Here is a 13,267-nt window from a genome sequence, read left to right on the forward strand (position 1 = left end):
ACACCTTGTGCGTGTTGGGAACAAATGCAAAATCGTTGCTCTCTTCATATACACAGAAACATTCTGCCGCCCTTTAACAAACGTGCGGTGGTGCCATTATTTCTTAAGTCACCCCCATGCATCTGCTATTGTGCACATTTTTGCACACACCAAAATGCATAGTGCCTCAGCACAATGTGTTTCGGTGCATCGAGATTTTGCAGTGCAGTGAGATTTTGCAAAAGGGTCAGCGACATCTTTTGAGTCTTTCTCATTAGCAGCCCGTTGAAATGAATAGGCTGTCCGACACAATGTGCGTGAACATACAGAAACACACACACGCTCCATGGCACCTGCATGGTGTGAACAGAGCCTTACAGTGTATATCCAGCCAAAGCAAATTAAGAGTAAGGTTAGAACTCCTGCCAAGATTTACATCCAGGACTCCATTAGAGAGAGTTCTTCCTACTTTCTGTTTTACCAAACAAGATAAATCCCAACTCTAAATCCTTTAAGATTTATATTGCTGCCTGGGCCTCACTTTCAGTTTAACTGAATCCTGGATATCAGGAAAACCTGACAGGGGATCTAACCCTTACTGACTCTATGCAAAACAAAAAAAAAATGGTCTAAACTCCAGGCTAACCGTCAAATGCTTAAGTGAAACATACACATGTGAACAGCTTTGCCAGCCAGTCAGTTTGTAATTCTGCTCAGCCAAAGAGGAAAATCAGTTCCTGGACCTCTTGGCAGGAGTCCTTTTCCTATTTGGTCTTTTGCCAGCAATGGGTAGTCCTGGATGAAGCCCTCTTTGGTCTTCTCCCAGCAATGGGTAGTCCTGGATAAAACCTTCTTTGGTCTTCTCCCAGCAATGGGTAGTCCTGGATAAAACCTTCTTTGGTCTTCTCCCAGCAATAGGTAGCCCTGGATGAAGCCCTCTTTGATCTTCTCCAAGCAATGGGTAGTCCTGGATAAAGCCCTTTTTGTTCTTCTGCCAGCAATAGGTAGTCCTGGATAAAGCCCTCGTTGGTCTTCTCCCAGCAATCAGTAGTCCAGGATGAAGCCCTCTTTGGTCTCCTCCCAGCAATAGGTAGTCCTGGATAAAGCCCTCTTTGGGCTTCTCCCAGCAATAGGTAGTCCTGGATAAAGCCCTTTTTGGTCTTCTCCCAGAAATGGGTAGTCCTGGATAAAGCCCTCTTTGGTCTTCCCCTAGCAATGGGTATCCCTGGATAAATCCGTCTTTGGTCTTCTCCCAGCAATGGGTAGTCCTGGATAATGCCCTCTTGGGTTTTCTCCCAGCAATGGGTAGTCCTGGATAATGCCCTCTTTGGTCTTCTACTAGCAATGGGTAGTCCTGGATGAAGCCCTCTTTGGTCTTCTGCCAGCAATGGGTAGTCCTGGATGAAGCCCTTTTTGGTCTTCTCCCAGCAATGGGTAGTCCTGGATAATGCCCTCTTGGGTTTTCTCCCAGCAATGGGTAGTCCTGGATAATGCCCTCTTTGGTCTTCTCCTAGCAATGGGTAGTCCTGGATGAAGCCCTCTTTGGTCTTCTGCCAGCAATGGGTAGTCCTGGATGAAGCCCTTTTTGGTCTTCTCCCAGCAATGGGTAGTCCTTGATTAAGCCTTCTTTGGTCTACTCCTAGCAATGGGTAGTCCTGGATAAAGTCCTCTGTGGTCTTGTTCCAGCAATGGGTAGTCCTGGATGAAGCAGAGAGTGGTGTTGCTGTAATGACATCATTGTCACTTTCTGCCTTAGTATACTGTGAGTGCAAGGAGTTGTGTTTTGGGGGCAGGGCCATGACACCCTGTACTCACAGCCTTTCCTCAGTCTGCTGGGTTGAGCTATACTGACTGTCAGTTAAACTCAAAGACTGGCGACATCTAGTGGTGATGAAAAAGCACTGCATGAGAAAGCTCTGAATTGAAGAGTACTGCAGCCACATTCTAGGCTTTAGGATGGTTTATTTAGTAAAAGTAGATATTTGCCTATGACTTATATGAGTCTCTGAATCTATGGATTGCTTATACACTTGGTTTGACTAAAAGCGTCATCCGCTTATACATTTTCTAAAGTAAAGATCTAAACCCTAACTGAATAACTTTTTTTTTTCTCAAATATGTTTCATTAGAAAGTTTTGTATTTTTTTTACAAACATTCAAACAACCAAAACATTTGGCACTGTATAAGCAGAAGGGCACAATTTTCGAGAATGCTATAACATTTATCACAACTTGCACATAGATACTTGCATACTCAAGTGAGTGGAACAGTAAGGTGAATCAATTAACTGAATAACTTTTAGTTTTCAAACATAATGGGGTTGATTCACTAAAGGCAAAAAAGACTGTGCACTTTGCAAAGTGCAGTTGCACTCTGCAAGTGCACTTGCTCCAGAGTAAATGAGCAGAAGCTCTGCTGACGTCCATCATCCAATCATGTTCAAGCAAAAATGCTTTTTTTTAATTTTCCTTGCACATGATTGGGTATTCTTTGCAAAGTGAAGCCTTACCTCATTTACTAAGCTCTGGGGCAACTGCACTTGCAGAGGGCAACTGCACTTTGCAAAGTGCACAGTCTATTTGCCTTTAGTAAATCAATCCCACTGTGTATCATAAACAATTGTCATTAATGCTTTTTATCATTAAATGCTGTTTGCCCCCTGTTTTTCACTCTCTAACATCTCACTGCTGCTGATCTTCTCCTGTAATTTTCAACCGCTTCCTGTCTACATGTACTCACTCCAGAATTACCTGCAATGGTGGATCATGCCTGCACAATATGTGGTGATGTCTGACAGATGACAATACAGTATGGACATACTGTATAGTTGGGAGACAGTTGTCATCCCATAGCAGGAAGTGCCTGAACAAGCTCCTGCATGGCAAGATCATAAGATTTTTTTTTTTTTTTTTAAAGGAAGCTGCAGATTTAAAATATTTGGCAACAACTTTTTTGGAACCACGTTAACACATTAAGGCAGGGCTTTGCTTTGAATCTAGAAGCCAGACAAAAAAAGTTAGGAGCCAGTTTTTGCACAGCGATATGTAATATGTGTATCGCAATGATGTTTACATTGTAGGCACCCCAATGTGTGCGTTTATGTGGGGGTGGAGAGTCTTAAAATTTTTTGGGGGGAATGTGATTTTATGTGCTTGGGTGTAAATTACATTTTTTTGAATTATGTGATTCTAAATGTGATTTTTTTTTTTTTACCCTGCAGCACCTGCTATACATAGTGGGGGGCACTTTACCCGCGTGTGTGGAAGCAATTGGGCGCCAGGGGAGCCACCTGAATGCTTCCACCTGACAAGTGAGCCCTGCTGCTTGACCGCAGCAGGGCTTAATGTAAAAAAAAACTACTTGCCAAGTGCTGGGAATGGCATGTCCCATGCGTCAGGTGATACAAATTAAGCATCTCTGCAACAGTGAATGGGCTGACAAAAGCCCGGGCGCCAGGACACAATTTCTAGTTGCTATGGCGATCTGGGATTTGTCAAGCCTGGATTAAGGCATCTATGATATGCATTGATTGGGTTTAGATCTACTTTAATTATATGTTCTGTATTTCCCTAATTTACAGCTTTGATTGTTTGAAAGTTTTGTATGAGATATGAAGGGACCCTGTTTAAATTTTACACCAGGCCTGTGTGGCTTTTAGTTAGATCTGATGATTAACTTCACAGAAGCTAGTGATTAGCACTCCTGTTTTGCAGCACTAGGGTCTTCAGATCAAATCCCAACCAGGACATATTCTGCATGGAGTTTGCATTTTCTCCCTGTGCTTAGGAGGGTTCCCCCCACACGCCAAAGACACGCTGGTATGGTAACTGGCTCCTGTCCAAATGTGTATGTATGAGTGTGAGCTAGGGATCTTAGATTGTTAGCTCCTTGAGGTCAGGGACTTATGTAAATGTATAATATGCAAAGTGCTGTGTACAATGTAGGCACTATATAAATGCCTGTGATGAATACAAAACAATAACATTAAGTTAATTAAATACGTATATGTGTGCGGTGCATGCTTGCGTAGACAGATGTATGTGGGCATGTTCCTATATATAGAAATTGCTATATGTTATAATAAAAATACAAACACTTTGAGCCCTGGTTCACATTGCAGTGATTTGGCATGCAATTTGACATGTCAAATTTGCATGCCAAATTGGCTTCTATTGCCGGCAATAGCACCGTCTGAATCGGTGCAACGCTGCATTTGTAGCTCTGCAACGATTCCCAAAAGTAGTTTCTGTACTACTTTTGGTGACTTGAGGGTTGCGATTTCAATATCCCACACAGATGTCTCTGAAATCGCCCCCCCAAAGTTGGAACTGACATGCAGGAATGAAATCTCGCACGATTTCATTCCCGCTGTCAGTGTGAACCTGGGCTAAGGCCTCTTGCACACAGTAATGATGTTTGAGCATCTGCTTTTTTGGACATAATTTCAGGTGTCTGTTTAGTGTGTATTTATTCACGTTCGAGCATTTGCACGCACAATACATTCCTAGGGAAGATTCAATAATATTGTATTTGAGCGTATATGTGCGTTCGAGTATTTGCGTGCACAATACATTCCTAGGGAAAATTAATTGTTATTTATGCTCATATGCGTATTTGCATCGCATTTTTTTTTTTTTCTTACTCAAGAATACGCAGCAATTGTATACGCGCCTGTGTGTACAGGCACATTGTAAACAATGGGTTGCATTTTAGATCAGTATAACAAACACTGTACTGGGCTTTTTCAAGTTACAGTGTGCAAGAGGCCTAAACAAAAAGTAAAAAAAAAAAAAATGAGCAGGCCAATACCATTCTGTCATTTCTATTACTGTGAATACATTAGAGATGTGAGCATGACAGTGCTTCCTAAAAAAAAAAAAATGCATTTGTCCAATGTTCAGAGACAATGCTGGAAAATAATGAATATGTAATAAAAAGCTGCGGGCCTGGTTTCTGTGTATTTAATTACCATTGTGTTTCAGCCAGTGCTGTTGTCTGCTCACCTCCCTCTTACAAAGAAAAGATGTCCCATTGAACAGATTGGTTAATACTCTCTGGGGCAACAGATGTCTACTGGAGCTGCAGGAGACCGGCAACTGGTGGCCTGCCCATCTCCTGAAAACTTTCAATAGCCTAATGCATATGTTCAAATAATAGGGCATGTGGCACGGGTGATGCCTTTACTTTAACCCTTTCCTGCACCTGCCCCCTACAGCCAGGCTTTACAAAGACCCTCTTGAGTTAGGCGTGCTGCCATTAGCAAGCCTGAGTGCAGAACAGAGAGCAGGTCTTTACAATGGATATCACACACACAGACCCCCTGCCCCCCAACCGCCTCCTACTCACGACATGCACTATACATGGCTACCTACAGACTTTGCCACGCACAGCTGGACGCAGAGGGCAGGTCAGTGACTTCAGTCCAGCATCCACATTTCCATCAAAGTGAGCCATGTGGACTTTTTGCCCATTGCTCAATTATTATTTTTTTTTAACACAAACAATGTGAGTACATAAATACACATCGATATATATATATATATATATATATATATATATATATATATATATATATATATATATATATATATATAAAACAATTCTGATGCCACATAACATAAAAGATACATAACAAGTACAATTGTCTAAAAACATTTTCCACAATCACAGGGAAAGATTTGTGGAGACAAAGTTGATCTGTTTTCTAAACAAGCTTGTTACAATTTATTGGAGAAAGAAAGATAAAACCAGACTGTTTGATGTGCAGAACAAATCTCATACTAAAGAAGAAATGTTATCTATCAGGATTTCACATAACGGAGGAGCTGATTTGTAATAATTAAAGTAAAGTGGAGCTGTTTCCCATAGCAACCAAAATCCTTGTTGCAAATGAATAAGAGATTACACCAGACTGGTTTCTGGGGGGAAAAGATCTTCATATAGTGTTTCAAAGCAGAAATCACATTGTTTACACTGTCCAAAGAGCTGACAATTAAAGCATGGCCCTACTGACTACTATGCATCTTTAGATTCTGCATCATTTGGGATCATTTGGGATCTCTTTCTGTATCTGTTGCCAGCATGCCATATCTGGATAATACAGCCATCCTCCCACCTTGTACAGTGTAACCCAACCAATCTCAACCAGGGTTCCTCCATACAGAGGGTTACCAGGTTCCCTGAGCAATGAGCATTTTCTGACTCCCAGATAAGTAACTAATGACAAAAATAATCGTTTTAGCTTCTGTATCTTAAAGGGGGCACTCTTCCCGATGAATACAACTATAAAAGAGCATCCTTCCTGATGACCAAAACTAAAGGGGGGAATTCAGCCCATGTCCACCAATGTACTGGAGGTTCCTCCTGATAAGCACAAATGTAAGGGAGCATTCCTCCCTATGACCATCAATGTAAGGGGGTATTCCTCCCTATGCCTACCAATATTAGGGTCTTTGTGATGTAGGAGTACAGAACCTTATGTGGGTGCATTTTAACTGGATGGGTGGTTTGTGGTCCTGGTGGTTGCTCACCAGCAACTGTGGGGTCTTGCTGGACCCCCAGAGGATTTTTTTTTTTTGAAAGGGTGGGAGCGGCACACCAGATTGTACAGACTTTTAAAAAGATTTTTATTATGTAACAGCCAACGCGTTTCGGGGGCTCAGCACTCCCCCTTCATCAGGGCTAAAAACAGGATGATGCAGGCACCAATATGAGGAGGCCTTCTTCCTGATGACCACCAATGTAAGTGTGCATTCCTTCCGATGGCCACCAATTTAAAGAGGCATTCTTCCCAATGACTACAACTGTAAGGGGGCATTCCTCCCGATGACCATAACTGTAAGGGGGCATTCCTCCCGATGACCATAACTGTAAGGGAGCAGTCCTCCTGGTGACCATCAATGTAAGGAGGCATTCCTCCCCATGGCCACCAAGAATCATTCTTCCTAATGACAATTGTAAGGGGGTATTCCCCCCCGATGATCACCAATATAAGGGGACATTCCTAATGGTGACTACAACTGTAAGGGAGCATTCCTTCCGATTACCACCAATGTAAGTGGGCATTCCTCCTTAAGACCATAACTGTAACTGGGCCTTCCTCCTGGTGACCACTAATTTAACAAAGCATTCTTCCTAATGACTACAACTGTAAGGGGGCATTCCTTCCGATGACCACCAATGTAAGAGGGCATTCCTAATGGAGACCACAACTGTAAGGGGGCATACCTCCTGATGACCACCAGTGTAAGGGGGCATTCTTTCTGGTGACCACAACTGTAAGGATGCATGCCTCCTGATGACCACCAATGTAAGGAGGCATTCCTCCCGACAACAATGTAATTTTATATGGGCATTTCCCCCATGATCATCAATGTGAGGGGGCATTCTTCATGATGATTACAACTGTTAGGGGGCATTCCTCCTGGTAAACACAACTGTAAGTGGCATTCTTTCTGATGACCACAATTGTAAGGAGCATTCTTCCTGATGAACACAACTGTAGGGGGGCATTCCTTCTGATAATCACCAATGTAAGGGGGCATTGTTCCTGATGACTACAACTGTAAGAGGGCATTCCTTCCCATGACCAACAATATATTGGGCATTTCACCCGATGATCATCAATGTGAGGGGCATTCTTCATGATGACTACATTTGTACGGGGGGCATTCCTCCTAGAAAACACAACTGTAAGGGGGATTCTTTCTGATGATCACAACTGTAAGGAGCATTCTTCCTGAAGACACAACTGTAAAGAGCATTCTTCCTGAAGACACAACTGTAAGGAGCATTCTTCCTGAAGACACAACTGTAAGGAGCATTCTTCCTGAAGACACAACTGTAAGGAGCATTCTTCCTGAAGACACAACTGTCAGGAGCATTCTTCCTGAAGACACAACTGTAAGGAGCATTCTTCCCGAAGACACAACTGTAAGGAGCATTCTTCCCAACGACCACAACTCTAAAGCTGGCCATACGCTATGCAATCTGATTGTACAATTTCGTTTAGATCTACCATCAACTACATAGTGAAAGGGCCTGCCTGACCTGATACAAATTGAACAGATTGTTCAGTTTTGTCCTTCTATTACACAATTATGTAGAATCCAAAAGAAATTGCCCAGAAACTGTATAATTAAATTAAGAAGCATTCTTCCCAGTGACCATCACTCTAATGTACAGAGAGCTTTAGCTATAGTAATTATTAGCATTGGTTCCCTGAGGCCAGAAAGTTACGGGTGCCTCCATGTTAAAAAGGTTGAGGTACCACTAATACAAAACTAGAACCAGAAAGTCCTTGCAATAAGCAGAAGCAATGTCACTGGGGGGGAACTGAGCTGCAGCAAACCCCTGTACAGAAAATACAGCAAGCACCTGCTCAGCATCTAATGACTGGGTACAGGTTCCATAGAGCACAAGGCAAGTCAATAGAAAACACACAATGGAAGGAAGCATGTTGCAAGTTGAATGTAATGCACACAGCACAGACATATAGGAGTAATCACAGCCATAGGAAGCTGTACTTACTTTAGCTGGAGAGCACACAGACATTGGCTTCTTTGGAGCAGTCCTTAACCCAGTGCTGGCTGCAGGCAGGCTGAACAATAAAGAGTGGGACAGATGGGAGAGCAGTGTCTGTGCTGAACCTATTAGCCAGCAGTAGAGGCAGCCAATGGCAGAGCAGCCTGCTGACAATGACTGGGGCCAGGCAGATGCAAAGCTCCCCCAGCCAGCCAGCCAGGCAGCCCTAGTGTCAGCTCTGGAGGCTCCTCCAGTTCAATGTGTTCCCAGGCTCTGCCCCGGGCAGGCTGTGCATTAACGAGGGGCGTGCTGTAACAATGGCCCATACAAAGGAGGCAGCAAGGCAGCTGCTGGGTGAGAGCCCGAGTCATTAGCAAGCGAGCTGCCAACAAAAAGCACCTGGCTCTGCACTGAGCTCACGTTCTGCCATTGTCTCTGCATCCCCAGCACAAAGGCTGCACATGATGGGGGGCAAAAGTTTTATTGCTGCCTGATGATGGAGGGGGGCATGAAGGCATGGGGCAGGCTTCCAGGGACACTGTGCTGATGAGCTGTTAGTTCTAGGCTGGGGACCTCCTGCACTGATGACTTGTTGTATTTACACATTAAACCATGTTTGTCAATATGGAAGGATGGATAGTCAATAGAAGGATTTCATGGCACAGGCATTTATTCCCAAAGAGTAGGGATTTCTAGGGACATGTCTCACCTATGTCATGATTGCTTGCTATTTTATCACTCATTTTTAGCTCTACCCCAAAATCTTTTAAAACAGTAATAAATGCAGAACCAACAATTCATGTGGTGTCTGCATTATTTTTCTTTTTTTAACAACTTCATCTCCAGAAGATTTACCCCCCTTCACGACCAGCAATGCGGCGCTGTGTTACTTTAACTGACAATTACGCGGTCGTGCAACGCTGTACACAAATACAATTGATGTCTTTTTTCCCATAAATAGAGCTTTCTTTTGGTGGTATTCGATCACTTCTGCGGTTTTTATTTTTTGCGCTATAAAAAAAAGACCAACCATTTTGAAAAATTTTCTGCTATAAAACATTCCCAATAAAAAAAATGTAAAAAATCAAATTTCTTCATCAATTTAGGCCAATATGTATTCTGCTAATATTTTTGGTAAAAAAAACCAATATGTTAATATTGATTGGTTTGCACAAAAGTTACAGCATCTATAAACTATGGGATATTTTTATTTATTTATTTTTCTTTTTTAGTAGTAATGGTGGTGATAGCAACTTATAGCGGACTAACTGACACTTTTGATACTTTTTGGGGACCAGTGACACCAATACAGTAATCAGTGCTAAAAAAATATAAACTGTCACTGTACTAATAACACTGGCAAAGAAGGGGTTAACCTCAGGGGCGATCAAAGGGTTAAATGAGAGTGGGAGTAATTACTAACTGGGGGTGGGGGTGCTTTGACTGGGGGAATGTAAAGATCAGCACATTCCCCTCTCAAAGATCACTGTTCTGCCTTTCTCCTGAACGATTTGTTCGGACTCGCTGATTGGCTCTCACTGTGTCCAATCACAGCGGGAGCGGGTTGCACCCACACTCTAACTAGTGGCTCTGTATACAGTAATCTCACCCAAGAAATAAATACAGGCCCAAAACCAAAAGTTTCCAGAAGACGGAACAAGTAGTTTCACTTGACTGAATTGAAAGCCTTCTTGGTATCTAAGGAGGCCACCACTCTTGTCCTGGAGTTGCCATGTCATGGTCAGTTTGTAAGTTTACAAAAAGTAATCTGACATTCCTCTGAGCACACCTCCCTTGTATAAATCCCATCTGATCAGCATTAACTAACTTTAGAATAACTGTTTGCAGTCTCCCAGCAATAATTTTAGCTAAAATTTATGTGTCTACGTTTATTAACGAGATAGGACGGTAGGAGTCACACTCCCGAGGATCCTTTCCCCCTTTATGAATCAAAACCACCAGGGCTTCTCTCATAGAGGGGTGGCAGTCTACCATCCAATCTGGCCTTAGCAAACATTTGTAGCAAGGGAGGTGCCAAACTACTTACAAAGGTGTGATACCACTTCGAGGGGAAACCAGAAGACCCATTGACTTCTGAGGAGCAAAAGAAGAGATTGCCCCCTCTACCTCCTCCACTGTGATATCTGCTTCTAAAGCAGCACTGTTTTCATTTGTTAGCACAGGTAAATCAATATTGTCTAGATAGCTAGCCAGTGCATCCCCCAGCAGGGGCGCATGACAGATAAAGCTCCCTGTAAAAGTGGGTAAATACTTGTAGGATGTCAGCCGAGTCACACACCTCAGCTCTGTGTCTATCATACACACTCATTATGTATACAGGTATATATTCCAGTTTTGCTAAGTACGCCAGAAGTCTGTTATTCTTGTCACCAAACTCAAAGATGCGTCTCTGCTGCCCAAGTTTGAGTTTAGTGGTGTGGTCCGTCAGTGCAACACGGTACGCTCTAGTTTTGTCCTGTAAAGTCCTCAATCACCCTCTAACATATTCTGGTTCCGCTAGGGATACTTCCTTTTCCCTGTCCTGTATCGTAGAGACCAACTGTTTTTTAAACCCGGTCAACTCTGCTATAAACACCCCTCTTAGAGTGGTTTTAAAAGCCTCCCACTGAAGGAGATTCGACCCAGTGTTCCTGTTTTCAGTCCAGAAAAGCTTAATAGCTTCATTACATTTAATATTTACGTATTCCTCCTGCAACCAACTAGCTTCCATCCGCCAATGACGGATCCCCAGTTTTGGCTCCAGGCTAAAATCCAGCAACATGAGAGAATGGTCAGAATGTGCTCTAGGGAGATATGTCACCTCCCTGACCATTTCCAGGCCCTCCCCCTCAGCAAGGATGGCGTCTATTCTGGATACTGTTTTATATGTTTCAGAATAGCAGGAATATTCCTTAGCAGCCAGATATTTAAAACGCCAAACACCCTGGAGTCCATATGTGGACAGCCAGCCCGCCAGGGGGGCCGGAGCCCCAGGTGGCGCACCCAGCCTATCCATGGCTGAGTCCGCCACTGCATTCAGATCCCCCAAAATGAAAATCCTCCCTTCTGCTACCTCATAAGTAGACTGCAGCATGTCATCTAAATGAGACATTGAGAAGGGAGGAGGTACATATAGATTAACAAATTTCAGGAACTTATTCAGCACTTTCACCACAAGAATAACATAGCTACCCTTAATATCAGTTTTAATTGCATGAATGAAGATGGGCATAGATTTTGTGACCAGGGTAGAAACTCCCCTAGCATAGGAAGAAAAGCTGGCATGGTACGCTCCTGCAACATGTGCCCTTTTTAGAGAAAGAACCCTGGAGCCCTTCAAATGAGTCTCTTGCAATAGGATCAAATGTGGTTTATACTTTTTAATGTAATCAAATACCAAGGAACGTTTAAATTTGGAATTAAGTCCTTGGACGTTCCAGTACACAATCCTAAGATTTACCTCCATTGCAAATAAACAGAAAGCAAATATGCCCCCCCCCCCCCGCGAAGTGGGGAGCCAAAGGTTCAGGGCTCCAGAGCTCCCTTCCCCCCTAGAAATAGAGCAGCAGCTGTTTAACAGGAGAAAAAGTGTTGCACACACATAAAGAGTGCAGTCCAGATAAAGAAAAAAGTGTCCCAACAGAACAAACACCCATATATACCCCACCCCCCTCCCTGCACCCAGTCCCAAACTGCCTGGCACTTTGATGCTATAACCTTGAACCAAGATAAAGGGTGAACGCATGCAAGACTTAGATTAGTCTCACAGGCTCCAGCACCATGAGGAACAAGTCCCAAGAAAAAGAAAACTGATGAGGATAAAACAAAATAAAAAAACCTTTGCAGTAGACAGAACAGTCCGCAGGCTCCCACTATGTAGTAGGATATCTTGAGCAGCAAGAAAACACATAGATACAGCATCACAATAATGTAGTCAATCCCCTGGACTGCCAGGTAAGTAAGGCAACAAAGCAGAGTTCCAGGCAGGGTATGATCCCAGCAAAAAAAAAAGGGAGATAAAGAGAGAAGAAGGGGGTAAAAAAAACAGATCAGTCACTCATACCTCCCCCTGCTCTCACAGTCAACTTCCAGGATCCCAGCTATAATGTCAAAGGTTGCTGGGGGGGGCGTGGAGAATTCCCAACTCTTGAGCGATTTGGATGGGTACAGCATACTATAGATAAAATTCAGATCTCTAAGTCGCTTCTTCACCTGCTGAAAAGAGGCTCTTTGTTTCTGGGTGGCAGCAGAGAAGTCAGGATATATAGAAATCCAGTAGCCATTAAACTCCAATTCAGGCCCCGTCCTGGCCCCTTTCAAAATATTCTCCCAATCACGGAAATCCAGGATCTTTGCAATCTTTAGTTTGGGAATTACTCCCTTCAGTGTTGCTCGACCCGGGACGCGATGTGCCCATTCTATGGCAAACATGTTAGTGAAAGTACCAGGAGCCATTTGCTCTTTGAGCCACCCATCTAAGAACTCCTCAGGGTGTTTCCCCTGTGCTCCCTCAGGGAACCCCAACAACCTTATACTATTCCTTCTCATGCGATCCTCCATATCGGCCATCTTTAAAGTATGCTTAGAGAGGATTTTCTTTGCCACCTGAACAGCAGTGTCCATAGGTCTGACAGTGTCCTCCAGATAGGCAATGTGATGGTCTGTAACCTATGCCTTTTCTCTGAGCTTCTGAATATCATGTTTAATGAATAAGAATTGCAATTTAAGTTCCCCAAAGTGATCAATTAACTTGTTCTGGCAGCC

At 43.3% G+C, this 13,267-nt stretch overlaps 1 protein-coding gene across 1 annotated transcript in view; it reads right to left on the reverse strand.

Moving 5' to 3' along the window:
• Positions 1-8,598, reverse strand: part of ZC3H12C (zinc finger CCCH-type containing 12C) — an 80,326-nt gene extending 71,728 nt beyond the window's left edge. Inside the window, exon 1 of the mRNA XM_073613488.1 lies at positions 8,510-8,598. Coding sequence (XP_073469589.1) covers positions 8,510-8,533 — 24 coding nt within the window. The 5' untranslated portion in view covers positions 8,534-8,598. The remainder of the gene's footprint in view (positions 1-8,509) is intronic.
• Positions 8,599-13,267: the final 4,669 nt, after the last annotated feature.

This window comes from Aquarana catesbeiana, linkage group LG02 (assembly GCF_042186555.1).
Source record: "Aquarana catesbeiana isolate 2022-GZ linkage group LG02, ASM4218655v1, whole genome shotgun sequence".
Classification (NCBI taxonomy): Eukaryota; Metazoa; Chordata; class Amphibia; order Anura; family Ranidae; genus Aquarana; species Aquarana catesbeiana.